We start from the raw sequence: 26,364 nt of genomic DNA on the forward strand, positions 1-26,364 counted from the left end.
TAATTAAAGGTTTTCACCAGAATCCTTAGGGTGGAGATGATCTGTCAAAGCAGGGTCATCTGGAGCAGGTGACACATCCAGGAACACATCCAGGTGGGTTTGGAATGTCTCCAGAGAGGGAAACTCCACGACCTCCCTGGGCAGCCTGTTCTGATGCTCTGCCACCCTCAATGTAGGGAAAATCCTTCCTCACGTTCTGGTGGAACTTCTTGTATTTTGGTTCGTGGCTGTTGCTCCTCCTGGGCACCACTGAGAAGAGTCTGGCACCGACCTCTTGACACCTGACCCTCAAATATTTAGGAGATATGGAGATATTTATAGTCATTTACATTATATATTATATTTATTATATATTATATTTATAGTCATGTATTTATGATAAATATATTTTTATATTTATATTCACTTTAGATTAATTATAGATATCATAGAATCAAAGAATGGTTTGGTTTGGAAGGGACCTTTAAAGCTCGTTCAGTTCCAACCCCCTGCCATGGGCAGGGACATCTTCTACTATCCCAGGTTGCTCCAAGCCCCGTCCAACCTGGTCTTGAACAGTTCCGGGGATGGGGCAGCCACAACCTCCCTGGGCAACCTGTGCCAGTGCCTCCCCACCCTCACAGTAAAGACTTTTTTCCTAATGTCCAATATAAACCTTACCTCAGTTTGAAGCCATTCCCCCTTGCCCTGTCACTACATGCTCTTGTAAACTTGTCCCATCTTTCCTGTAAGTTCCCTTAGGGAAGATTAAATTTAGAGCTATTGAGATATTTATATACTCACACATTCATATTATCCCGCCACCAGCTCGCCCCCTCAGCGCCGATTTTCGGGATTCCTTGGAGGCGTTTCCCGGCCGCGGCCCCGCCCCGCTCGATGCGCTCGGCGCTGGAGCGGCGCTGCCTGGCGGGCGCCAAGATGGCGGCGGCGGCGGCCGCGATGGCGGGCGGTGCGTGAGGAGCTCCCGCGGCCCCCGGCCCCGGCGGGATGTGCGAGACCTACTCCCGCTGGCTGCTGCGGGTGTCGGTGGCGCAGATCTGCCAGGCCCTCGGCTGGGACTCGGTGCAGGTCTCGGCCTGCGACCTCCTCACCGACGTGCTGCAGCGGTACCTGCAGGGGCTGGGCCGGGGCTGCCACCGCTACTGCGAGCTCTGTGAGTGCGGGACGGGGCAGGGGATGGGCAGGGAGGGGGGATGCGGCTGGACACGGCCCTGGGAGGACACTGGGGGTGGCCCTGCTTGAGCGGAGTCCGGACTGAGTGGGCTCCGTGAGCTCCTGCCAGCCCCGGCCATCCCGCCAAGGGAGCAGCGCTGGGGCTGCGGGACAGGACAGGAGCACGGGGGGATTTGGGATTGGGGCAGGGCAGGGGGGCTCGGGATTAGGGCAGTGCTGGGGGACGGGGCAGGACGGCACGGGAAGGTGGGATTTGGGCAGGACAGGAGAGTGTGGGGTGGTGGGTTTGGGCAGGGTAGGAGAGCATAGGGATGTGGGCTATGGGCAGGGCAGGAGGACACGGGGAGGTGGGATTTAGGCAGGACAGGAGGATGTGGCGTGGTGGGATTTGGGCAGGGCGGGAGGGCACGGGGAGGTGGGTTTGAGCAGCCCTGGGGCCCGTGGGAAGGGGGTCTGTGGGGGAAGGCCTGGGGTATCAGTAGGGAGGTGAGGGAGGGCATCTGTGGGTTGTCAAGACAGTGCCAAGGGCTGGGGGTGCTTGGCAGGGGAAGGTCAGGGAGGTGGGGGCTGTGGGGAGTTCAGGAGGGCATGGGGAGCTGGGATTTGGGCAGGTCTGCAGGGAGAGACCAGGGGGAAGTGGTCTGTGACAGAGAGGAGTGGGCCTGGGAGAGATCAGGCTGAAGGGGTAGTGCAGGGCTCAGGCTGTGGGGCTGTGTAGGGAAGGTGGTCTGTGGGTCAGCAGGTGCGAGATGTGGGTATGGGGGAGATTAGCCTGTGGGTCAGTGCTGAGGGCTGGGGGGAAGATGAAGGGGCTCTGTGCTGTGGAACAGTGCAGAGGACTGAGAGGATGGGGGGAAGGCCATAGGGCAGTACTGGTACATGGGGTCCTTGCTGCCAGCGAGGGCTGTGGAGCAGTGGGTCTGAGCATGGGCAAGGAGTTGGGATTGTGGGGCTGGAGTTGGAGGAAACAAAGCTCGGTGGCAGTGGGTCTGGGCTGTGAGGACATGGGGCTGCTGTCCCTCTCTCTCTGGCTACAGCGTGCAGGGTGTTGGGGTGCAGTGTACAGGAGGGGGAGACAGGGTTGTTGTCCCTACTGTTGGGGCTGTAGTGTTCTGGATCTAGAGGGGAGAAGGGGCAACCAGTCCCTTTGCCATGTAGGATATGCACATGGGAGGATATGGTGCTACTGCTGTGTTGTCCTGGCTCATCTTTGGGTCAGGGTCTGTGCCCTAGGGGCAAAGCTGAGGAGGCTGTGGGGGCCCACTGCCGATGGGGATCTGCGTAGGGTTCATGGTTCTGGCACAAAGGGAAGTGCTGAGGCTGGAGGGCACAGGGTTTGGACTCCCTGGTGCATGGGGAGGGAGAGATGTGGCTGGAAAGCCCTATTGCTGGGGCTGGAGTGCTCTAGGTTGGGAATATGTGTGAAAGGGGGGAGTTTGTAGGGCTGGAGGTGCACCTGTGCAAGGGGAGGTGTGAAGGTGTAGGGCTGGGGATGCACAGTACCTGTGCTGTGTCAGGTCAGGGATGACACAGAGCTGTGGTGCCTGATGTCAGGAATGCACGTGTATGGAAGTGGGCAGGGACTGACATATAGCAGAGCAGCATGGGGCCAGGTACCTGAGGCTGGGGATGTGCCTGTACAGGGGGGAAATGATGGTACTGTGGCTCTGGGAACTTGTGTATGAGGAATGTGGGAAGGCAGGGATGCACTGAGGTGTTTTTGGGGGAAATGGAGGTGTAGTGCACAGGATGTGGGAGCGTGACAGGGCTGCATGTGGGAGGTGTGGAGTATGTGCAGAAAGGGAGGGATGGGGCTGGGGATCATTTAGTGCATGTGGCATGAGGTGTGAATGCCCTCAGGTGGATGTAGTGGAAGAGGTTTGGCTGGATATGTGGGGGACTGGATTTAGCCAATGCTGCCATTGAGGTTGTGGGGAAGAAGGGATGGTGGGGGCAGGATTCCCAGGGCTTCACTGGATTTGGGGTGGAAGCGTGGAAGGGATGAGTTTACACCAAGTGGGAGTAGAGAAAGAAGAGAGGTCTGGGAGTTGGTGTGAGGACTGCTGGCTGGGTCCCACAGGAGTGTTTGTGGATGGGAAAGGGACAGTGAGTACCACTGCTGGGTCTGGGAGTGCCACAGAGTGCAGTTGTGTGTCCACTGGGGTTTTATGTATCCTTGCAGAGCAGTGGAGGTATTGAGGGGCTGGATGTCCTGCTGGTACCTGCAGAACATGGGCTGGGGGAGGATGGGATGTCCAGTTGCTTGCTGGGTCAGTAATGCTGCCAGTGGGAATGAGAGGGTGGTAGGGATCTGCTGGGTGTGGGAATGCCAGGCAGGGGGTGCTGATGGGTCAGGGAGGGGTTGGGGAGGGAGCAGTCTGTGGGGAGAGGGAGGCTGTCAGGGTCACTGCCAGGTCTGAACAGAGGGAATGTTGTGGGGAATGCCGAGCAAGGCTGAGGCTGTCGGTGGGGTTGGAGGGTCACTGGTCTGTGTGTGTGGAGACCTTTGTTACCCTACATGTGGGGCAGAGAGGGTGTAACATGGCAGTGATGTGTTTGCAGAGGTGGGGCTGCCAGTGCTCCTGCTGGATCTGTAAGTACTGAGGGGGAGGTGAAGGAGGATCCCTGCAGTGGAGGGATTAGATGAACAAGGGTGCCCTGGAGAGGTGGGCACATGGAGAGACAGGGCTGCTTGTGTCTCCTGTGCCCAGAGGGACGTGTTCCCCCTTCCTTTGGCATCCTGGGGTGCTGTGGGCTTGTGGGCTGCTGCTGCTCCACATGTCATAGGTGGAGGGGGAACTCCTGGAGAGCCTCTGGGGCAGAGTTTGGAGCTGCTGCAGTTGGGTCTGGCAGTGGGAAAGGTGTTTAGAGCAATCAGGAATTGGAGCTGGGATAGATAAATGATTGCTCACCTCAAGTGCTGGCTGAGGAGAAGGTGACTCACTGATGGTGGATTTGGGGCTACCATGGCCACCACCAGTTCTGAGAATGTGCTGGGGGCAGCTGGAGGTTATGGGAGAGGTAACAAGGATATGGCAGCCCTGGAATGCACCAGTGGGAAAGTTTGCCAGCACTTCTGTCCCAGCTGTGGAAGTTGTGCTAAGGAGGTGTCACAGCTGTGGGTGGTAGGAGTATCACAGGCATGTTTCTGTGCAAAAGTGATTTTGGAAAGTGTGTAGAGCCAAGCTTGGTCAAGAGAGGAGCAGCCATGGCCTGAAGGTGCTGCTACCTGTGGTCAGGTTCCTTCTCTGGAGCAGAAGTTTTTGCTGCTCCAGGGATCCCTGGAAAAGCAAAGTGATGAGCTGAGCGTACTGGTACCTTGTCCTGCCTCTGCTTCCGCATTTCAGGAATAATTGAGATCAAGTCTGGCACTGCCAGTGTAACCAAGCTCAGGGGGGACTTAGTAACAGTGCTGCAAACTGTTTGGATTTCAATTCTAGGTTGAATAGGTTTCCTTGTACAAGCTTTCCCCAAATTTGAGAGCACGTTAGTCTGGAAATGGTACTGTGCAATATTGACCCGTGTCCCCCAGCAGCACAAATGTAGCTGCTGCACCTCTGTAGTTTGTATCTCAATCCAAACAGAAATGCTCTGTAAAGTGATTAAAGGAGGCAACAGAGAGGGTTTGAGAGAACTGAGTTATGAGGTGAAAAAGGAGCTCACCTAGGCTTGGTCAGAGCTGTCCTTTGATAGGGTCAGTACAGACGTTGAGGAAGATGCTTGTGGAAGAGATGAGTTGTTGGGCAGCGTTGCCCCCGAGCTCAGCTGCCTCTGCCACAGGTGCTGCAGTGTTTCTAAGACTGGGAGGGAAAGATGAAGAGATGGTGAAAATGTCACTTTTTCCTTTTGGTGCTTAAGGATTGGAAGTGCATAGAGCTCGGTTATCCCTCTCTTGCTTTGGATTTGCTTACTGAAAGTGGGGAAAGGCATTTTTTTCCCCTCTATGAATGGAGAAAAGTACAACAAGTATTACAGTCTTTTGTTTGTTGCATTTTTATCAGGGTTTTTTTTTTGGAGGAGAAGGGAAATATGCTGTTTTCATGCCAGTGATATGGTATTTTTTGTATTACCTCTCTTAAAATGATCCCTGTATTTCTTTCTTTAAAAAGGTTTGTAAAAAGACATCTTAATACTCAGTTGACATCTCCCTGCCTTTTTCAGAATTGTTTCCTTTTGCTCCTAAAATAAGTTACTGCGCAAACCCAGCTCTGGATGAATGAGCTGAATTTTGCCATGGTTTTGCATAAGTAGAATTAATTAAATTCCAATTGTAGCATCTTTATTGTCAGTGCGTTATCTCGGAGTCAAACCGGTGGGGTTTGAGTTAGCAGGGTTGTCAGCTGAGGGACATGATCTTTGTGTTCCAAACTGAATGGATTTACTCTGACGTAGCTGAGGCTCTGTGGTATCGCTCTGAGGAGCGTGTCATCGCAGCTCACGTGTTTTCTCAGTTGCAGAAGAAAATGATGGCTCTCCCAGCTGTGTTAGATCTTTGTTCCAGCTGTTACATCCCATTAGGAGAGCTGCATTCAAGATTTTCATTACTTTTCTGCTGTTGTTTCTTTGCATTTGCAGTAGCTGTGGTTGATGGGAGCTTCTGTGGCTGCAAAAGGGAGGCAAAAGGATTTGCAAAGCGGGTTTTGAGATGTGTTTGATGCCGTGAAATGCTTCTGAATACTCTGTGGGGGGTGGAGGAGAGGGTGAACTTACAGCGAGAAAATCAGGGTTTTCCTCTTATACTACACCATATTATGCTGCTCAAATTTGTGGAAAGCTTGTAAGAGAAAGCCTATTCAATATGCTGTAGGCTTCACACATGTTTTTTTATCCTAAAATTTAAGTTAAATATCTGAAAACCAGTGTTGGGGTATGTAATTAAGGTTTTGGGTTACAAAACAAAGTATCGTGATGTGGTTTCTAAGAGTTCAAATTGTTATCGTTGGGTTTTTTTAAGCAGAGGTGAAAAGGGAAAAGTTCCCTGTTATGTGCCACTTGGTTTTGCACTTAAGTTCCACGTGGTTTGATAGAGGTGGTGGCAGAGCTGGTGCTTTGGGTTATCTCCTCTGGATTTTCTTGTGTATGCTGGGTTTTTTTATGCTGGGGAGCTGTCCAGTGAAGACAGACCAGTGTCTACTTTGTTTGCTCTGAATTTAGCTGATGCAGCTTGGCAGTGGGGTGGGGGGTTATAGACATGCAGAACATGTTGGGTTTTACCTCTTAACACATCCAGTGAGGGAGTTTGGTTCCCAGTGCGTTCGTGTGAGTGCAGTTCATGGGGGTGATGAGGAGGGGAGTCATGGTTTATGCCCCCAAAACCCGATTTTTCTATTACATTGCTCTAAAAACCAGCCAGATAGAAGCTACTTCACTTCACTGAGGGCACCTGGGCATATTTAAGCAGCACAGATTTAGATTATCTGCTGCTAAAACTAGGTAATTAACTTTTTTGGATCTAGAAGTGGGTTTTCCAATACTCCTTCCTTCAGCTTTCAGTCTTGAGCCTGTGTTTGGATATACTGTGGTTTTATTTTTGTATTTTCTGCTGAAATTTGCTGACAGTGAGGAAATAAAGTTTGAAAGTTGGTCTTTGGCTTCTTATTGCTTGACTACTTTTTTAAAGATTATTTTTATGTAATCATAGAATCACAGAATATCTCGTGTTGGAAGTGACCCATAAGGATCATTGAGTCCAACTTCCTGCTCCTTGCAGGACTAAATACTAATTATATTGGCATATATACATAATATAGATAATATTACTATATTGAAATTAATATTAATAATACAACTGTGCATTTCTATTTAAAGACAGGTTCTGATCTGGTGAGCACAACATTATAACTAGAGGGAAAAATTACAGATCTTGCAAAATGTTTTGCCAAGGTAGAACTGGCTCCAAACCTGCTCCAATGTCACTGCACAACCTCCTGTAAAGGAAAACTTTACTTAATTATAGCAACTTTCTTGGGAGAATGCAAACAGCAGACCAATATTTTCATTAGGAATTACCACAAGGGAGAGAATTGACCTGGCATTGGCAAAATTTTTATTTCTTTCTAATTAAATGTCAAATTTACCTCATATCTTTTTTTCATTTCTATTCTTTTTTTTTCTTTTTTAGTCGTTTCAGTCTTACCACTCTACAATAACAATCTCTATCAAAGTGTTAAATTCTGATGATCAGTTTAAAAGAGCTGATTCCCTCTGCTGCTGCTGAATGACTTTGTAACGAGTATCTACCCCAGGCCCATAACATTTGTTATAACAACTGTACTTCTTTATGTCCTAATAGCCTTAAATGTTGATGTTTTTAAACTAATTAACTTCTTGCTGGCCACTGATAAAGAGGGTGAACATGTTTTTTTGCTTGACATTTATGAGGTTACTGGGAGAAGGAGCAGACTCTGAGCAGCAATAACAAGAAGATGCTTTTGCCTGACTGGTAACTACATTAATAGCACTGTTTTTCCCACTTAAGTGCACTCAAGTAAGACATCTATACTTATTAAATAACCCACTGTGTATGCTCCTGGCTGTTTTTGTGGATGCTGGATGGAAGCAGTGTGTTGTCTCCCTGAAACAGTTATCCTGGAGTGACTGCCGGGTGTAGATACACGTGTAGTTAATGTGTGGCAGGGTTGTGTGATGTGCTGGAGCACAAGGAATCTGTGATAGAGCCTGTAATTAAAATGCCAAGGAGCTCTACCTAATAATTTGCTGGTTAAAATAAAATTTTTTAAAATCTCTTTTATAGCAGCCATGAGGGGGAATGCTGAGCTATTTATAACCCAGGTACACATTGCATGGGTGATGACTCATTAATTTTTCTCACTATATTTGTTACAGAACTGTAGTTGCTTCCTTTGAGAAACCTGGCATGAAACTAAAAGCTCTTCTGCTCTGTGCTTACTCGCTCGTTAAATTTTCACTGATTCATATGAACTTTGGGCGAGGAAGGAGGAGGTGATGGGAGTGAGTTTGACAAAAGGAAGTCAGCTGTTCCTGCTACTGAATGAATTTAAGGAAAGTAAGATAGTTCCCACACCCCCTCACAGTGCCTTTGGATGTTGTAAGCACTGGCCAGCTTGTTTGGTGGAGAAATTCTCCTGCCTTCTGAAAAAATAACTAAATTTTAGTAGCTTCAAAAAATTTCTTTTCCCCAGAACCCAAAACCTCGCCTGAAGGGGAGTTTAGTGCACCATCCTTGTTGTGTTTGCTTTGGTTTTCGTTGTGGGTAGGTAGGTTCATCTGCAGGTGATGGTGAGCAGGGTTGAGGGCTAGATGACTTTCTACCCAAATGCTCAGCTCTGCCTGGGTTCTCTTTGTCCATTGTTTCGGTGCTGGACTTCTTTGGGATCTGTTTTCTCACCCGGAGTTCATTCTCATGCTCAGGGAAGCTGACAGTATGGGACCTGCAGGGGTGTTCCTACAGCTCTCTGGTGAGCTGTTTTGAGACCAAATGGTCTTAATTTAGCTCTGCTGTTGCCACAGCTCTACCAGTTATGGAGCACAGTTCCCACTCAGGGACATAGAGCAGCTTGAAAACTTGTAAGAGAGGTATTTTCTTAGTTCCCTGTTTGCAGGGGAAGGAAGAGAGTTGTAACTGGCTTGATGAGCTATTCCTGTGTCCTTCCACCTCTTCCCAGTCCTGAACAACAGATAGTGTTTAAAGTCTTGTGGTCTAAGGAACAGCAAGAGACTGGAAACCAAAGCTCTGAGGCTGTTTGTGATCTGGCACTGACTTGCTGTGTGACACTGGATTAATTATTTCATTGGGAGCCTTCAGCATCTGAATTTTTAAACTGATATTTGAAGAATATTGAGATAAGTTCAGTATGCGCAGGTTAAACTTTTTCTGGGGCACCATTTACCTTCAGAAAAAAGCCCCAAGACTGAATGAAACACCAGGAGAGAGTGTTACATGTTTGTCAGCATTCCCTTTCATGTGTCTGGCTTCTGCTATTGTAGTGATTTATTTTTTTTTTTAAATTAAACTGGAGAGAGAAGAGGAATGCTAAACTGTTCAAATAAAAGTGTAAAGCCTTTATTTGATGAATCACCTGGCATTACATTTAATGCATTTTTGTGCTGTGTATATTTCCAATTGATTTTAAATTAAGTTAGATTTTAAATACAGGTACAGATACAGACCTGAAACTTTTTTCAAACAGTTTTATCACCAGGGACACCCTGTCTTGAAAAGAAGGGTTAATTGCTCCATCTTTTCATCCCTCTGACAGTTGCAGGTTTAAACATTTTTTTTTTTTAGCTTTTAATCAGTCTTATGGCTTGGCATTGTCTCTTTGGAGGCAAATGTCAAAGCTGTGGGAAAACTGAATCTTTTTCGGGTTTTTTTTTTTTGTTACCTTTTGAACCCCCTTTCTAACACATGTAATTGTTTCTTGATACAGCTGTGAAATATTTCCATGCTTCGGCTACACTTAGTAGTTGCTTCTCTGCCATGTGTTCTTAAAAAGCACTTGTAGGAAGAAGTCCTTTATAGCATTTAGCAGTTGCTAGTCACGTCAGTACCCTGTTCTGGAGGTTGAAAAGATCACGTGCAGATCTAGGAAAAAACCTTTGAAAAGATTTTCCCCAAGTTTTTCTTTTTACCTGTTTGTATCTGTTGAGTTTTGACACCTTTAAAATGGTTCAGTAAGTTTGCAGGGATCTTCGTAGCCTCAAGAGCATCTAAAAGTGACCGCACAAAATTTCTTCTCTGTGTCAATTATATAAATTTAATTTTTAAAGGATAAAGCAGTCTTCTGTTTGAGATCTAATAGGATCTCATAATGCCTCCAGAGGGGTGATATCCTCCTGTATATGAGTATGCAAGTCTCCACATTTCTCTGTCCCTGGAGTGCAGAGGAAACTGGTGTTGCACTTGTAACAAATATTACACAAACACAAACTCCGAGATGGTTCTGGTCATGCAGAGTTCACATTCTAAATACAGACGGGGATAACTTGCTCTGATCTTCCTTTTAGCTGTGGAAAGAATTAAAACACAAGCAACTTGCCCAGAGTCACACAAGAGGCCAGTGTTGGAGAGCTGAGAATCAAGCCCATAATCTGAGTATTATCCTTATCTTCGCTGCGAGACTAAGAAGGGAAATTCTAGAACGAAATTCTTATTCTCTAAATGTACCTGCAGGCGGGAGTTGGCCGGGAGTTTGAATTCATCCAGTGATGTGAGAACCAGCCTGCTCAGCTTCAAGATAAACCAAGAAGAGATTAGGTTAAAGGACAAACAAAAGAGCATCCCCCCCGTTCTCCAAAGCTGGGGCTCCACAATAGCCATTGTGTTCCTTCAATAGGCACGGGCTGCTTTGCCATAATTACTTTTTAAAGTAAATCGCAGCTTATCATCATGTAGGGATGTAATATCTTCATAAGCCAACTCTGCAGAATTGTAATCATTCAGTATCATTTTATGGAATTAGAAATCATGTTTGGGGTTTAAGGCATCTCTTTTTTTTGTGTGTGTTGTTGTTACTGTGTGAAGTTAGGATGAGACTTGAAGCAGTGCCTTGGCTGCCAAAGCAAAAGGTGTCCAGTTCTCCCTCCGGAGGCCTTCAGAGGGATTTTCCTCTCTCAGGTCAGGGAAACTGGTGTACTTGGAGATCATATGAAATAAAGATCCCAACTTCCTGGCAACTAAGGCTTTGCTGTGTGTTTTGTAAGGAAAAGAAGAATTTTTTTGCTGTAGAGTCAAACTTAAGTTGCACCCTAGGAACTTAATCCCTAAAGTTTAGTATAAAATATTGTTCTCTCATCAGACCAGTACTTAATATACCTCTTTTATCCAGGAGGTATATCTAACAAATAGGTGAAGTGGCTCATAGTCTTAAGAAGCCTGTAGATTTCATCTGGTGGAAAGATACTATATGAAGTATTCTTGTTATCAAGAGATACATGACACCTTTTTTTTTCCCCTTTGTAAACTGCAGTCAGTTCAACAAAATGAGATTTTTTTTGTTTTCTAGGTTGAAAAATGACATTCGATCTGTTACATACTGATAAAGGGGCGTTTTCTGCATATTAAGGGCTTGTTTTGTTAATTTGAATTTACATTAAGAAATTGAAAACTGTTCTAAGTGGTACTGCACGATGTTAATTGGCTGTTGCCAGGTAAAGCTGCCTGTTGCTACTCCCTCATTTTTGCTCCATTTGCTCCCTGAGGTGCAGTTCTTTTAATGGTATGATTTGAAACAAAGTCATATGGGTCAAAACCAAACACTTCTGAAAGTAAACCTGGTAGAACTGTGGGGCAGTAATTTATGTCCCTTACTGGTGTTGAGCCGTGGGACTGTAACCTCTAAGCGCAGATCAATTTTTTTTAATCTGAATTTTTGCAAAAATGTTGTTCTTCTGCTGGCTTTTTTCGTTCCAGATGGCCGCACAGATCCAATTTTGGATGACGTAGGTGATGCCTTCAAGCTTATGGGGGTTAACCTGCACGAGCTGGAAGATTACATCCACAACATCGAACCTGTCACTTTTGCACATCAAATCCCTTCGTTTCCCGTCAGCAAGAACAATGTCCTGCAGTTTCCCCAGCCGGGAAGTAAGGATGCAGAGGAGAGGAAGGAGTACATCCCTGATTACCTGCCACCCATTGTCTCCTCTCAAGAAGGTGCGAAATTAATCCTTTGCTTTAAGTTTTGGGCCCTGTGTTTGCATATTTCTGTGCATCCTCAAGCAGTGGCCCGGGAAGGACCCACGGGGTGTTTCACACGCACGATTGCAAAGCAGGTGGTGGTGCTGTGGCAAGTTCGTGTTCCACTCTTTTACTTTCCTTCAAGATTACCTCATGTCAAAAATTCACCGTGTTAATACCTGTTTCTGTGATGCATTTAAATTTTTTCAGGTGACAGAAATGAATGCTTTGCTTTACCTTTTCTGTGTCAGCCTCCCTCTCACACAAACTGCAAGAGCTTCTGTGATTTGGTAAAGGTAGAAGAAGGAAGGCTGCTGAGACTTGCAGAGCATTCTCTGCTCCTGACAGCTATTTGTTCTTCCTTGGAACAAATTTCACCAAAAAACCCCAAACCAAACAAACAGAAAAAACCTCATTTTCCCGTTAAATTCATCTTTGAATACGGAAGTAGGAGTTGTTTGGAAGCATTGTACTTGCTCTTAATTCTCTTTGCTAACATTGATTAGGGTTTCATCATCACTGTTCCAGCTGCTCCTTCCCTTTCTTTCTCACAGAAGCAAGGCTTGAGGAAACAGTGAAACCGACTATACATAAGGTTTGAGCTGCAATTTGCCTGAGAATTTTAACTGTGGCAGTGGAAAAAGCAAAACTATTTTCTTTATTTTTCAGCTGCATGACACTTGATTGCTAATAAGATCTAAAGCTTTAAGAAACATGACCTAGTCTAACTTCCCCTTTGAACAGTGAACAGCACGCAACTGTACTTCGTATGGAAATAAATATATGTAAGGTTGTGGATTTCGTAGAAAAAAATCCCAAAAGAATATAATATGTTCTCCAAAAGAGTGTAAAGAACAGGTCCAATCTGCTTAAGGTATTTAACTTATAATTTTGTGGGGACAGAATGGATATCATGCTCTATTATGCATATTATTCTTTTTTAAGAAATAAGGTCTCAAAGTCTGCACATTGAAGTAGGTGTAAAAACTCTGCCCGAAGTAAAGATGAACATAAGTGACAACACCTTATTGGGTAAGGAAATCCACTGCTGTGCTGCTACAGGGATTGCATGGGGCAACATTCCAGGGATTTATCGAGCTGTAGGAAGTGTGTGTTCAGGCTTTCAAGCATCCTCTTCATCTGGATGGATGCAGTTGCTGTGTGCTCCAGTTAGACTAAGTGGAATTGTAGTCAGGAACAGGTATCTGAGGTATAAAGGCTGTCAGGTACAGTGGGTTTAGTGAACAAATTTACTCATTCCAGTAACAATGTGAGGACTTACTCATGCTGGTGAGTATTCTGAGGCTCTGTAGAACCTTACTTTTCTGTTTCCTTTAGCTACGTTTTATAGATCAATAGTCTTTCAGTGTCTCTTGCCTTAATACAACCCAGGAAATGGAACTGCTGTTCAAAACATAAATGTTTCCTTAAATTGTGAAGGAGATCCTAAAGGCTCCCCCATGTGAAGTTTGTTCAGTGGATTGTTTTAAAATCTAATGATGAACTCTCTTAAACCAGGAAGAGGCAAACAAAATATAAATATCATATATGTAGACAACATTTATAAGAGAGGAGTACAAAGGAAGAAGACACTGAGAAGTGAATAGGGATTTTAGCACCCTGTTCTGTTTTCTTTCTTTAGCCTGATTTTTTGGGAGATAAACAAACACCATTCTGTCAGAGAAATCCAGCATCTTTGAAATGTAACGAGTTGCCCAGCAGTGTTCCAGTTGGGGTTGTTGTTTTTCTTTTCATACTCTCAAATATGCAAGAAAAGTCAAATCTAGCAAGGCTCAAAGCAGCTGCAGAGAAATATCTGAACATGAGGTGGGAGAGATGAGTGTTCCAGACTCAGCCTGGCAATACACTACACACAAAGAGAGGCTAAAAATTGAAATGGGGACAGTTGTGCTTTTTTTTTTTTTTGTATATGTAACTTTTTATACTCTTTCTCTTGCAAGTTAGATCCAGGAGTTAGATTTTAGCACTCCTTATAAATAATGTATGAATCCTTTTAACACCTGAAGCAAGAAGATATTATTTCCAAAGTTGGATGAGAACCAGGAAAACTTCTGATGCCTAAGGCTAGTGTATCAGAGGACGTATAGACACAACTTCAAAAAATGAATACAATATTTTTTTAAATGAAAATTTAGAGCAAGCATTAAATACAACTGCTGAATGCAAATTGGTTGTAGTTGATTTAAAATACAGTTGAGGACATTTTAATTTTGAATTAAGTGTTTTCTGAAAATGCCGTTTGTATTTTGTGCCCCACTGTTTGTTTTTGAAAGGAGTGAGATGAATCAAGAAACTCTGTTGTTTATGTTTTATTTTATGTTATTCCAAGTAAAATTTTGAAGAAAAACTTACTTTTGCAGGTTAAAGGAATGCATTTGAAAAATAAGAATTGCAGCAACTGTTTAAACACTTTGCAATACTTCATAGAGTAGGAAGAAAACCATGCTGCTGCTCATATTGTGCAGTCCATAACATTTGAGTTGCTTTGAGTAGGCAATAATTAGCAATGAAGGAAGACTGTGCACATTAGACTGTGTAAAGTAAATTATTCAGTCACTTAAAGGAATTGTCAGGAAGACTTGTTATGTCCTGTTTTGTATTGAAGCTCAGCTCATGTTGTAAATATTAATTTATTGATAGGATTCAGAAATTACTAGTGCTGATATATTTTAGTAGTAATGTAGCCATGACTTTAGTAAGAAAACGCTTTTTTAATATCTTGTTAATTTAAAAACCAAACCAAAGCAGTGTTCAGTCTGCACAGTGGCCAGTAGGTGTTGCTGCCCTCCTTCCCAAAAGTCCTTTAGTTCTGCACATGTAACCAGCTTCTTATTTCCACTTACTCTGGAACTGGTGGTGCTTCAGAGTATTCAGAGTCTGCCCAGCAGCCCAAGCAATGCCTTAATTATCTTTGCCAGAGAATCCATAAGAGCAGAAGGTCCTTCCGGTCTAAGAGGAGCCATTTCCTTCACATGTACTCAGTCGTAAGAAATGCTGAAAGAACTTGGAGTGATTCCTGAAGATGTGGGAAAGGGAGGAAGGCAAATAAGTTTTCAAGATCTGTAATTTCTGTCAGTCAGAAGTTCAGTTCAGTGGTACAAGTTTTGTTCCAAGAAGGCAGAAAATGTTCTTGCTTAAATATGGAGTGCAAGCACTAACCAAATGCTTGCACTGTGAGGATCTGCATATATAATTCTGTATATTATAAAACAATCTGACTCAGTATTGCCATGGAAAATGTTGGGGTTTTAGCAGTATTTTTACAAAGGACACTGAAGGGATAATTTTATGCCAATGTATCATGATGTTTGCTGTCTGCCTATTTTTAATTAGTCTCTTTTTGTTTTTTGAGTTAGTTTAGCACTGTTGTCACTAAAATGTCATGGTAAACTTGTAAGACAGATTAAAAAAGGAGAAAAAAATAAATTAGTTGCAAAACATGATGGTCATGCTTTATTTCTTGTGCTTTAATGCAAGGGAACATACATTTTGCAATAATAAATCAACTTCTTAGAATTTGTTGATTGCATTTGAAGCAAAACAGTACGTGCTGAAACTAGGCCAGCTGAGAAAGCCCAGATACTTTTCCATAGCTAATAATAATCACTATTACATTTTGTGATAATGTTGAGAGCCCTGAGTCCTGATGCCTTAAGAATATGTATTGTTTTCCATGATTAAAACAAAGAAGGAGGAGGTGTAAATCCTACCTGTGCCGTGGTGACCTTATTTTTAAGCTTCATGGGATGAATTTCTGCCTGTGCTTGCTGCCTCTTGTTATTACTTCATTTTAAATAATAATAATAATAATGATTTATATTTTTTTTAAATAACCACACTGTGTCAACTGCTCTCTTTTTCTGACTTTTTGAAGTCACAGGCAGCCCACCCCTGTTTTTCTGACCAGGAGACTGAAGAAAACATCTTTGCTGTTTGCAATACTGATCATAGCCTGTGGTATTTGTATTAGAGCCTTATTTCTCTCTTACACTGTAACTGTGCTGCAGCACAGCCTGAGGGAGAAGGCATGAGACTCTCTTCGCACTAGTTCAGATATTTTGTGAGGAAAAGGGGTAGCTGTTAGGGAGTCACACTTCCTCTTCAGTTCCAGCTTCATTTTTTTCTGTCCTCTTCTGTCCTCTTATCACTTCACTCTCACTTCCCAGAGGTTCAGCTTCTTTCCCTTAAAGGTGATCTGGAAACAAATGTCGTTTTTACCAGGCATGAAATGTTGTTGTCTTTCATTCCTGGTAATGTGGGCTCAAGCACTGCTGTTGTATTTCTGATCATTGAGTCAGGACAAGTTCTTGGCACGGTTTACAAATTCAGATTTATTTGTAGCCTTTTCTGTCAGAGCATTTTATTTCCCTGTCAGATCAAAGCATAAAATTGCTGATCTTCTTACGGTCCTGCCTTTTCCCCTCTTCGCTGTTGATGTGATGTTAGGACCTGTTTCCTGCCAAAACCTGATGCTTCCAACCACCTGGAAGTGTGGAAACCCAGCTGTCAAATTACACATCATCTGAACACATCTCTAGTTTTTTCATGCTGAAAATCACATTCAAATTGATGAGAATTGGGGGTGGTGGTGAAGCAAGGTGCTAATCAAAGCAACAGATTTTGTGTCTAGGATCTACTAGTGCTAGAACTGTAATTGTATAAAGCCTTAAGCATCAGGGTGACATAAAGCATTAGTGTCAAGCTCCAGTGGGAGATAGATCAGATTTTAAAATTGCCACTGCCCCCTCAGTCTCGCAGTGCTTTCTGTGGCTGTGGTCCAGAACTGAATGTAGCAAGTCTTGGATCTCAGACCAATCTCGGTTTAACAAAGCTGATCCTCCTTTGTAAATCAGTGTATGATGGGCTTTAGAAGGATCCTGGGATATCCACTTTCCCATTTCGGTAACACAGGTCTCACTGTTGCTGTTTTTAAGCCTTTCTACCTTTCCCCAGATCTAGTTTAACCTCACAGACCAACTGCTCCTCGTTCCAGCAGCTGCACTGATGATTTAAAAGCAGCAATGATCTTTTCAACAGAGCTTTTCCAGTACACTTGGTTAGGAAACCACCCCTCCTCAACAAACAGGTACTGTGTAGTCACCAGTTTGGAGAGTTAAAGCCCTGCCAGACTGTGGAGGTTTTGCTCCTGGCTGCTCACTCTGCCTGGTTGCTGATATTCACAGGCATCCTTTAGCTGTCTTTGCAGTGTGCTCTGAGTTAGACTCTGATTGCTTTTGTGAGAATGAGCCTTCACATCTGCAGCAGCTCAGCAAGGGAGAGGCAACAGGAGAAACGGACAAAATGAGAAAAGCAGCCAAGCTTGAGATGCAGCCAGAAGAAAGGCATTGGGAAAGAGCCAATAGGAGAGGCAGGTTTCAAAGAAGAAAAGGAAAATAGGAGACAGGAACAAAAAAAAGTGCACAGAAAATGTGCCTGGTTTAAATCTTGCCATTAGACAGAAAAATAACTTTTCTCGAAGGCGTGCTGATAAAGCTGTAATTGGGAAGACAACTGTATCTTTACCTTTTCTGAAGAAGTTGTATCATAATCAAAACCATAATTTCCAGTGAAATCCTGCAAGAAAGGATTTAATGAGGAAGTTTTTTTTTTTAAAATGGGAAGTTAAATAGACTTTCACTGAAGAGCTTCATTTAATTTGCAGCACTTGGGGGAAAAAAAAAAAAATCAATGTAATGATGTGCCGTAGTAAAACTTTATTCGTGGCAGAAACCAAATCACATAGCTGGGATCCAGAGACTACAGAAACAGAGGAGACACTGTTTTATCTTCTCTAGGAGACTAGTACCTAACTTCTAATAATAATTCATGTCTTTGGGAAAAGAAACCCCTCAACTCTTGCTATTTTTTAAGAAACTTAATGGCAACTGAAAGGGGGGAATGGAGGAAATGGATTAAATGTGTTTGTTTTGATTTTTAGGGGAGGGCTTGTGATAGACTTCTGTTTGTTGAGGTCTTTTTAAGTGTTATATCCTTTAAAATAAATAAATCAGCTGGAACCTGGCTGTACCTGAAGAAGCAAATCAGAAGATAAGTTTTATAAAGATGCTGCCTCCGGTTTCTTTGCAAGTAATAATGAGGAGCTAGTAAAACTAACTATAAAAATTCAGCATTGTGAAAATGTATTGCTTTAGCTTCTTTAGCTATCTGGCTTTATTTGCTGCATATAGCAAATGAAATGAAGGCAGCATGACTTCAAGTGGATATTGTCCTTCTAAAACCTTCTCACAAAGATTTTTCTGGTTTTCAGACCTGTTTAGATAACTTACAAGTTTTTAGTGATTCTTAAGGATTCAAAAATAAAAACTGCAGAATGCAGAAGTTGACTGATAAAAGCCAGCCTTTTGCAGTAAATTATTTACATGGAATGGGAATGAAAGTCATGGATCCTTTCGCTGCATTGTGATGTGCAAATTGCAATTTTGGTTAGAATAAAACCGGAGGAGAAAATGGGACTTTGTGATAAAAGGATTCTATTGTCTTGTGTATTTTGAACAGAAATGCTGTCATGATTTTAATTTCCTACTGATCCTTTTTCAGCAAAACTTTTGTCACTTGTCTTGACTCGTCACGTCAGATCAGTTTTTTCCCTTTTCTGACAATGTGTGACTTTGTTTAGCGCCTGCGTCGCTTCCTGCACTGTCTGCTGCTCCTGTGCTCGAGGATTTTATTTCAGCTGGATCATCAGACACCTTTGTGCCTTTGAAAGCATAAGTTTCAAATTAGGTTATCGTCTGATACCTGGGTGTTACTGTTCTCAGGCCTCTCAGACTTTCCCTGACTACCCTGAGTATTTTTGGGGACTTAAGAGAGGGAGGGGGAAATGGAAAGTCTGGCCACTGCTTAAAGCAGGAATAAAGAGAAGCACAACTGGCCTATTTTAAGGGCTGACATTGTAACTTTATTATTTTTCAGTGTTTTCTTCATGCTGGAGCCTTTCCTGTTTTTCTTAATTCAAATGGTTTTATTTCTTTCTCTGACTTCTGCCACCAAGGATTCTTTAACTTCAAGAAAATGTCAGTGATTACTAACAATTCCTGGCACTTAAAAAACAAATTAAAATTATTTTAGCTACTGGGATCAAAGCCACAAATTTGATTGTTACCCTCCTGCACAGGAGTTTGTGCCAGACTTTCAGAGAAACATCTTATAATTCAAGCAGTCCTTAATTTTGTACTGTATTTGAGAGGATTATTTGGGAAGGACATGGAAATAGAACATATTAGTTGAGACCTCTGATTTTGAGTCATGTGGCCTTAAGTTTCTCCAGCAAGGCAAGCATCTTCCTGCTGCTGATTAGCAGCTGTGACATTTTCATGGACACATGGAATGGTCCACACCTGGAATTCAGGAGCTGACCCTCCAGACAGTTGTTCTGAGTAACGAAACTGCCCAGAGAAGAGTTACTTGCGGGGTAACTTTTTTCATTTAAACCCTTCTGAAGTGTCTGAAACATTTCTTTCCTCCTGTGAAAAATATACATGCTTGGAACTGTTTGGGAATAGATATTGCATGGTGTTTATGTGCACATTTTCAAGCCTAACCTTGATCTCAGCATCAGAACAAGCCGTTGTCTAGACAAAGATCACGGGTGGATTACGGGACCCCATATCTTTCTTGCATTAATCAGGTTAATGACTCATTGCAAACTTCTGCAGACAAGCAATGCGGTAGGGTCCAGGTTAAGACCAAGGAATTCTGCCTCCTAATTTTTAAAATTATGACTAAGAAAGCTCATTTGAATTATTTGTCTTTTGCCACACACAGATAAGCACTATAACTTTACCATACACCTCTTGACTACAGCATCTTCTTAGAATGGTTGAAGTTGGAAGGGACCTTAGAGATCATCTTCTTCCAGTTTTCACCTTTGGTACACGTTCCTGTTTTCTCCAACTGTCAGCTAAAGGGAATATTAGTGAGTGGGTAAGTCATTAGGAAGGGATAACTTATTTTTGTGTGTAGGCAGTTCCATTTCATTCTGAAAGACTCTGAGAGATGTAAGGTTGGGTGGATAACAGAGTTCAAATGAGAAGGCATTTGGAGACATGACCCCGGTTCATGTAGCCAGACGCTTGGATAATTAAAGTTCATCTTTAACTGTGTTTCTTTGGAATCTTTCATTTTTGTAATTGCACTCATTAGAAACATTAATGGTTTTCTGATGACTTGACAAGACGGTATTTTTATGTTTTTCTCTAGTTTGGATTCTGCTTCTTTGAACAGCTGTGTATGGTGTGACTGGGTAAAATGTAACCCTGTGTGCGTGTTGTGTATAAATGTGCATTGTTTGGGTCGGTTAAGCAAAGCCTACCAGAGCATACCTGTGTTTTTGAGGAGCAATGTCAAACTTGAGCAGGGCTGGATCTGGCTTGCACTTAGCCCAAGGCTGGAAAACAGTGGGTCTTCAGGTGGTAATGCAGTAAGTCACAAAGTTCTCTGGCTTGGTTTGAGATTAATGTTTCAATCATGGTTATAAGCAATGATGCCACGCTGCCAGGGGTGGTATTTTATATGGAGAGATAAATTGAAGTTCAACTCTGCGTGTGTGTGTTTAAAACAGGTCGATAACAACTTAAATGGCCTTTATTCTGGCCACTTTACAATCTGCAACATTAGGCTTAATTTATTTTCTTTGGTGAACTTGTTTGCCCTCTGCATTTGCACTGTTGATGTCTGCTGCTTTCCCATTCCAGAGCTGTGTTAAAGGAAGACTCTGTGTTTCATGTGTATTCCTACCGTTGGGATGGAGCATACTTTTCTTCAAACGTTATGAGCTCTTTTCCCTGAGGGGAGGAGGATGGTACTGATCCTGTGTGTCTGAGAGGTACAGCTTAACAGATTGGCCAAATAATCCATCCTGAATTGGAGAGTGAATAATTTTTAATACCCCTTATCTCACATAGATTTTTGTGGATATTCATCTCAGCAAACGAACTTTGCATTTCTAAATATTTAGAGCAGCATGTTCGTTCAGGTACAGCATACTTGAATCTTAATATTCTCCAAGTTTCTCCACGTTTCTCCAGGTTTCTGTGCATGTGGGACTTTGGTTCCAGGCTTATTTAAACAAACATTTAGCGCTTGTGTGCGGACAACACTAATTGCGTCTGACAGTCACAACTGGGAATAACATGGAGGAAATAATAGTTCTTGACCAATCGCTAAAACACAGGAAGTCCTGGTGCCATAGGAAGGGAGAGAAACTCACTTTTCATTTCCTTTCGAGTCCAGTGTGTTCAGATTAACTTTAAAGGGAGCTGAGGTGCAGCTCTGAGGATTTAGGCTTCAATCGTGTGGTGCCTTCGTGTGGAGCCCGGCTCAGCAGGCAGTGCGGCACCAGCCAGGGGAGCTCTCACAGCTCAGCTGCTGGGGATCCTATTGCAAATTAAATATGAAACAAGGATGCATTTGGGTTTGCATGGGAAACTTTTAACACAGTCATTCAAGAGGGCTTTCTCGGTGCTCTGAGTATTTTAAATCACAATACAGATGGAGGTGGTAGCTCATCTCCGAGCTTTCAGAAATAACTCGTTTCTTTTGCTGTTTTAAAGAGAATTGGTGGATTTTTACCATTCTCATGTTCGATAGTTTTAATTTTCTGTATTACAGGCTTTACATTTTCAATTCAGCAAAGTTTGCTGTTATTCAGTTACCTTTTCTTGGGGGGTGTATAAAATATCCTACAAACAAATATTTTCATTGTGCTCAAAACATGTTCATATATTCTCTGGGTTTTTTTAAGATAAAAGATACAGTTAAAATCACATATCCTTGTACAGGGAAGTTGAGTTGGGATGTCTGGAGGTTTTTTAAGGACCTTTAGAATTACAAGTGAAAATCTATTTAGATTTTAGTGAGATTTAGCCATCCAAATATCCTCCTGTAGCATGAGACCTTAACTTTTTTTGCCAGAGTCCTTAAAACCATGATATAAAATCACACTGGTTGTGATGAGCTCGAAAAACAATGTTGAATTTTGTTGTGATGGTGTTGCTGTACAGCTCACTTACACTTACAAACTAGAGCATGTGAAGGATTTATCACAACATTGCATATATTCACACAATTCAGTATTTTTTTAGGACTCTTGGGGAAAGTAAACTTTGAGTGAATTAAAAAGTGATAAGTATCTTAGTGCTGATGTTGCAGGTAACGAGCTTCCATTAGATGAGCTGATTTTCACGGAGTACAGCTCATGCATAGTATCTATTTAAAATTTAAGATGATTCAGGCTGAAACACTGAATTTGTTCAAAATCTCAGGGTAAACTTCATTTTTACAAAGGGCCCTCAATTTAAGGAGTTTTTTCTTCCCATATATGTCCCTTCAGTGAGCTCACTGGGCTGAGCTCCTTGCAGGTACATTTGGTCCATCTCTGGTGAGGTGAACTCCCATCACATCTCCTAGATCCCACACTATAATGTCACACAGATGGGATGCTGGGCTACAGCCGTGGTCCTAAAAACTAGCCCTGCTGCCTGGTCAAAGGCAAAATGCCCCCACTGGGGCATTTTGGGAATGGGAAGTGAAGAATGTCAGATGAAATTGGAGGTTGAATTTTGGATTATCAATTATCCACATGTCCTGTGTGTGGGATATGTGTCCTGTGCCCTGCCGTGGCAGGCTAAGATTTTCTTGGGTCACAGGCTCAGCCAAGCAGGGTTGCTGCAGGACTCCTCACAGGAGACATCCAAGGCAATCCAATGAAGCAGGAAACAGTGCTGATGAGGAGGTGATATTTTACGAGAAGCTCGGTCTGCTGTTGAGCCTGGCATATTTCAAATGAGATGAAAAATTAAGTCCTTGCCACTTGTGGTGATTAAAGCCCCGGTGGCTCACTTTTCAAGAGCAGCATGTTAGCCCTGCTGGCGTGGATCCAGTTGGGTTATAGAGTTCTGCCAGCCTAAATGCCCCGAGCAGTTTCAAATTCGTGGAGGGGAAGCCGCTGGGCGCTGTTCTGTGCCACCGAGTAGTCGCCACAGCCTCCCAACCACGGGTCCTGCATTTCAGCAGCAATGGAAGTGATGATGAGCTGAGCCCAGGTCCCGTTCCCTGAAAGCATCCAGCAAGCATAGCTTTTTCTCTTTTAAGGGTAAATCCAGCAGTGCATGTGTGTTTCCTAGGTTAGCATGAGACCTGTATGTGTGAATGATGGTAAATAAGTGCAGGGTTGTTATGCTCTCCCAGGAAAGGGAGTAGAGCCCATCCTGGTATCAGATCTGTGTTTGCAGAGGAGAGAACCGTGTTTGATTCAAAGGTGCTTCCGGAACACTGAAGAAACTGATACAAATAGAAGTGTTGATTCTTTTTATCTAAATAGTTTGCCTCCTTTCTCATGTGTATGAGAGCTGCTTTTGTTCATAATACAGAGAATAATTTCCATGTGATATTTTTAGCAGTCAAGGTATAGAAAAGGTGGTGGACTTTTAGAGTGGTTAAATGCAAAGAGCCAAGCAGGGGGACAACTGGTTTTAATCTGCTGTGAGAGAGAGGTGTGGGATGTGGGAAGGTGCTGCTGGCAGTGCCACCAGGAGAATGGATGTTGGGGTTAAATAACTTACAGTAGGATTTCTGTAAAATAGAATCGTTCTTATCAGCCCTGGTGGAACGGCCAACACTTGTGCTGCTCTCAGACTCCAGTGTTACACATGTGCTTGTGCTGTGCTGTAGCTTCGGCCTTATCTAAATGGAAAACCCCTTCCAGCTTGAGAACAACTTAGCAACTTTTCAATATCAAAAAGAGCACATTATACACAACACATGTACAAGACTCAAAGGAACATGTATGCTGCCTAAAGTTTTTGGAGCCAGCCTGTGTGTGTGCTAATCTCCTGAGGGTTCATTGCTCCGAGCTTTTATCGGGAGCAAAGGGAGGCAGAGCCAGAGACTTCTGTGCACACTGCCTCTCCATCTGAAAGAACCAGCTCCTTTTTCCTTAGTTCAAGGCAATGCTCCCAGAAGTGTGTGTACATCATTCCTATCAATGCAGTCACAGGACTCTGACTTTCTTTTTAAGTGAAAATAATTGAAAATGTTTCCATTCCCTATTGTTAAGCAGCGGAGGAGGTTTCTACTACAGTCTCATTGTCTTAGATCTGTTTCTTAGTGCAGCACATCTTTGCATTAAGCTGTTTTTACCTTTTAATGTCATTTAGAAGAGATGAAATTTATTGGTAGTATCTCAGGGGAAAGATTCTAGATGCTGGTTTTCTGAGGAAAAGCTTAGATATGAATTAAAAACCTGTTTGCTTCTGCTTGTCACAAGCTGACTGCAGGTCAAACTCCTCGGAGTTACTGCAGCCTCTACATGTCCAGTTTTGCAGTTTCTTTGCTGCCTTAATTGGTGTAAGTTTTGCCCTCCCAGATGATCTTTTCTGAAAGGGCAGGGAGATGAGGGAACAGGCGAGCTCCAGAGGGAGAGATCCCGGCAATAAGTCGTGTCCACTTAGTATCACATTAACAGGGAGAGAACACACCAGCGATCAGGTAACACCTAAACACTGTTCTCCAGAATTAGGTGACTTTGTTTCCTTACCTGCATTTAGTGTTCCAGCACCCCACAAAGGTCGGGGTTACTTTTTGAACAGCTGCATTAGTGCCATTCTTCCTCTGAATAGTCGTTCATTTCTTTCTGTAGCGTTAAAAAGGAGCTGTAACCTTGTCATATTAATGAGCCAAAGCTTTGTTAAACCTGGAACCTCTCCTGGTCAGAGGTGGCATGGTACATGAGCATATTTAAGGCAACTCAATTTCTGTAAGAAACAGTGTGTGCAAGGAGAAGTCTTGCTTCCTCGTGCAAAGAGCTGGATTCCTAATTACAATGGAGTTGACGAAGAGTGACATTTGGCAAAAATCCAGAGCAATACTCAGCCTTGTTGCCTCCTGCTGCAGAGTGAGACACCTGAGCTGTCCTGTCATCACACCTGCTGATGTAATATAAAGAAAGTTGTATAAATACAAGTGGAGATTTTAAAGATTTTTTTTTCCTCCCTCCTTTACTTGAGAGCATATTATTGCTATACTTATCAAGGATTTAAATTTCTTTAGTGTTAACTCTCTATATTGAGTTATATCACACCTACCTTCACTGTGCTGATGCAGTATCAAGGCTAAAACTATTTATTCTGCAAACCCAAGTCACTTCTCTCCAGTTTTTGTTTTGCCTTTCATGTGTATGTCTCATTTACAGCATACATAGCAAAATATGTGTTCTTTAAATAACAGCATGACCTGGTTACATATGGCAAAGGAAATAATACAAAGAAAAGATCTAGACTTTCCCTAATCTGAGTCCATATAGCATCTTATATTGCTATGTGTTACGTGGTTATAAAATGCATGGCAAAAGTGGAATATTTAAGTTGGTTTATATATATATATATATATATATATAAATATACAAATTAGTAGCAAATTTTTAAAGTTTAGCATCACTAAAAATCTAGTATTAATATTTATTGCCTTTTAATTAAAACTAATTAAATATGTTCATTTCTAAGTTTACTTCAAATTGCTTCCTAGCTCTTCTCACTATCACTGTGTCTTTTCTCACCCAAAAAAAAAAAAACAAAACAAAGGAACACATATCCAGAGAGAGGGATTGCTTGCACATCACACACAGGCTCTAGAATGGAAACTTCAGGAGGGAAGCCGAGAGGAGCCAGACGAGCACATGCAAGGAAAATTAAATGTTTCAGGACAATCTGAGCAGTGGGGATCAGATAACTACAGATACAGTGGTGTATCTCCTTGGAGGTTGGATTAGTAGTTACTCTGCAGTAATCTCTAGTAAAGAACAGGAGCTTAGTGTGTGATACACCTGGCACAGTTTGGAGCATGAGGTCCAGAGGTTCACTGCTAGAAATCCTTGGGAGACAAAAAAAGGAGAGACACCACAGTGCAGCCACAAGGTGACTGCTACAGATGCTGGAATTTGAGGGAAATGGCAAATAACTAAAATACTAATCCACAGTGTTGAGTTGAACCAGAGCCATCAGGGCACACCAAACTGTTGACAATGTCAGCTTGGACTTCTGTATTCAGAGACTACATTTTTTTTCGCTCGATTTTCCTTGCTAGATCACCTAAGGAAGAGCAGGAATCCCTGCTGAGAAGCAGAATACATCAGTCCAGGTGGACTGCCATGTTAAAAGACTATACCAGGCTGCCATCTGAGCAAGGATTTGGGATACCTGAACACCACTGTCAGTTTAAACTGGTTTGCAGATGTCCTTTGTCCCTGCAAAACAAGGGATTCGGTCAGTGTTAGGAGTCTGTTAATGAGACAATTGTACAGAAAATCTATGTTCCCCTGGTTTTTCACTTCACTGATCTTCTAGATATCATGGAAAATTAGATATTTTCCTCTTTCCTCTTCAAACTCGATGTTTTCCAAAAAAAAAAAACAACCTGTGTTTTGCAAAAACACAGCTGTGGTTTTCCACCACAGTTATCATATCTCTTTTGCTGCTTAATGCAAATTCAATAAT

At 42.9% G+C, this 26,364-nt stretch overlaps 1 protein-coding gene across 1 annotated transcript in view; it reads left to right on the top strand.

Annotated features, from left to right (window-relative positions):
- The first annotated feature begins 915 nt into the window (after positions 1-915).
- TAF3 (TATA-box binding protein associated factor 3) overlaps positions 916-26,364 on the top strand; it is a 117,420-nt gene continuing 91,971 nt past the window's right edge. The window contains exons 1-2 of the mRNA XM_027739945.2: positions 916-1,153; positions 11,567-11,809. Coding sequence (XP_027595746.1) covers positions 988-1,153; positions 11,567-11,809 — 409 coding nt within the window. The 5' untranslated portion in view covers positions 916-987. The remainder of the gene's footprint in view (positions 1,154-11,566; positions 11,810-26,364) is intronic.

The sequence above is a fragment of the Pipra filicauda genome, unplaced genomic scaffold (genome assembly GCF_003945595.2).
Source record: "Pipra filicauda isolate LSUMZ 115617 unplaced genomic scaffold, ASM394559v2 scaffold311_size1313980_pilon, whole genome shotgun sequence".
Lineage (NCBI taxonomy): Eukaryota > Metazoa > Chordata > Aves > Passeriformes > Pipridae > Pipra > Pipra filicauda.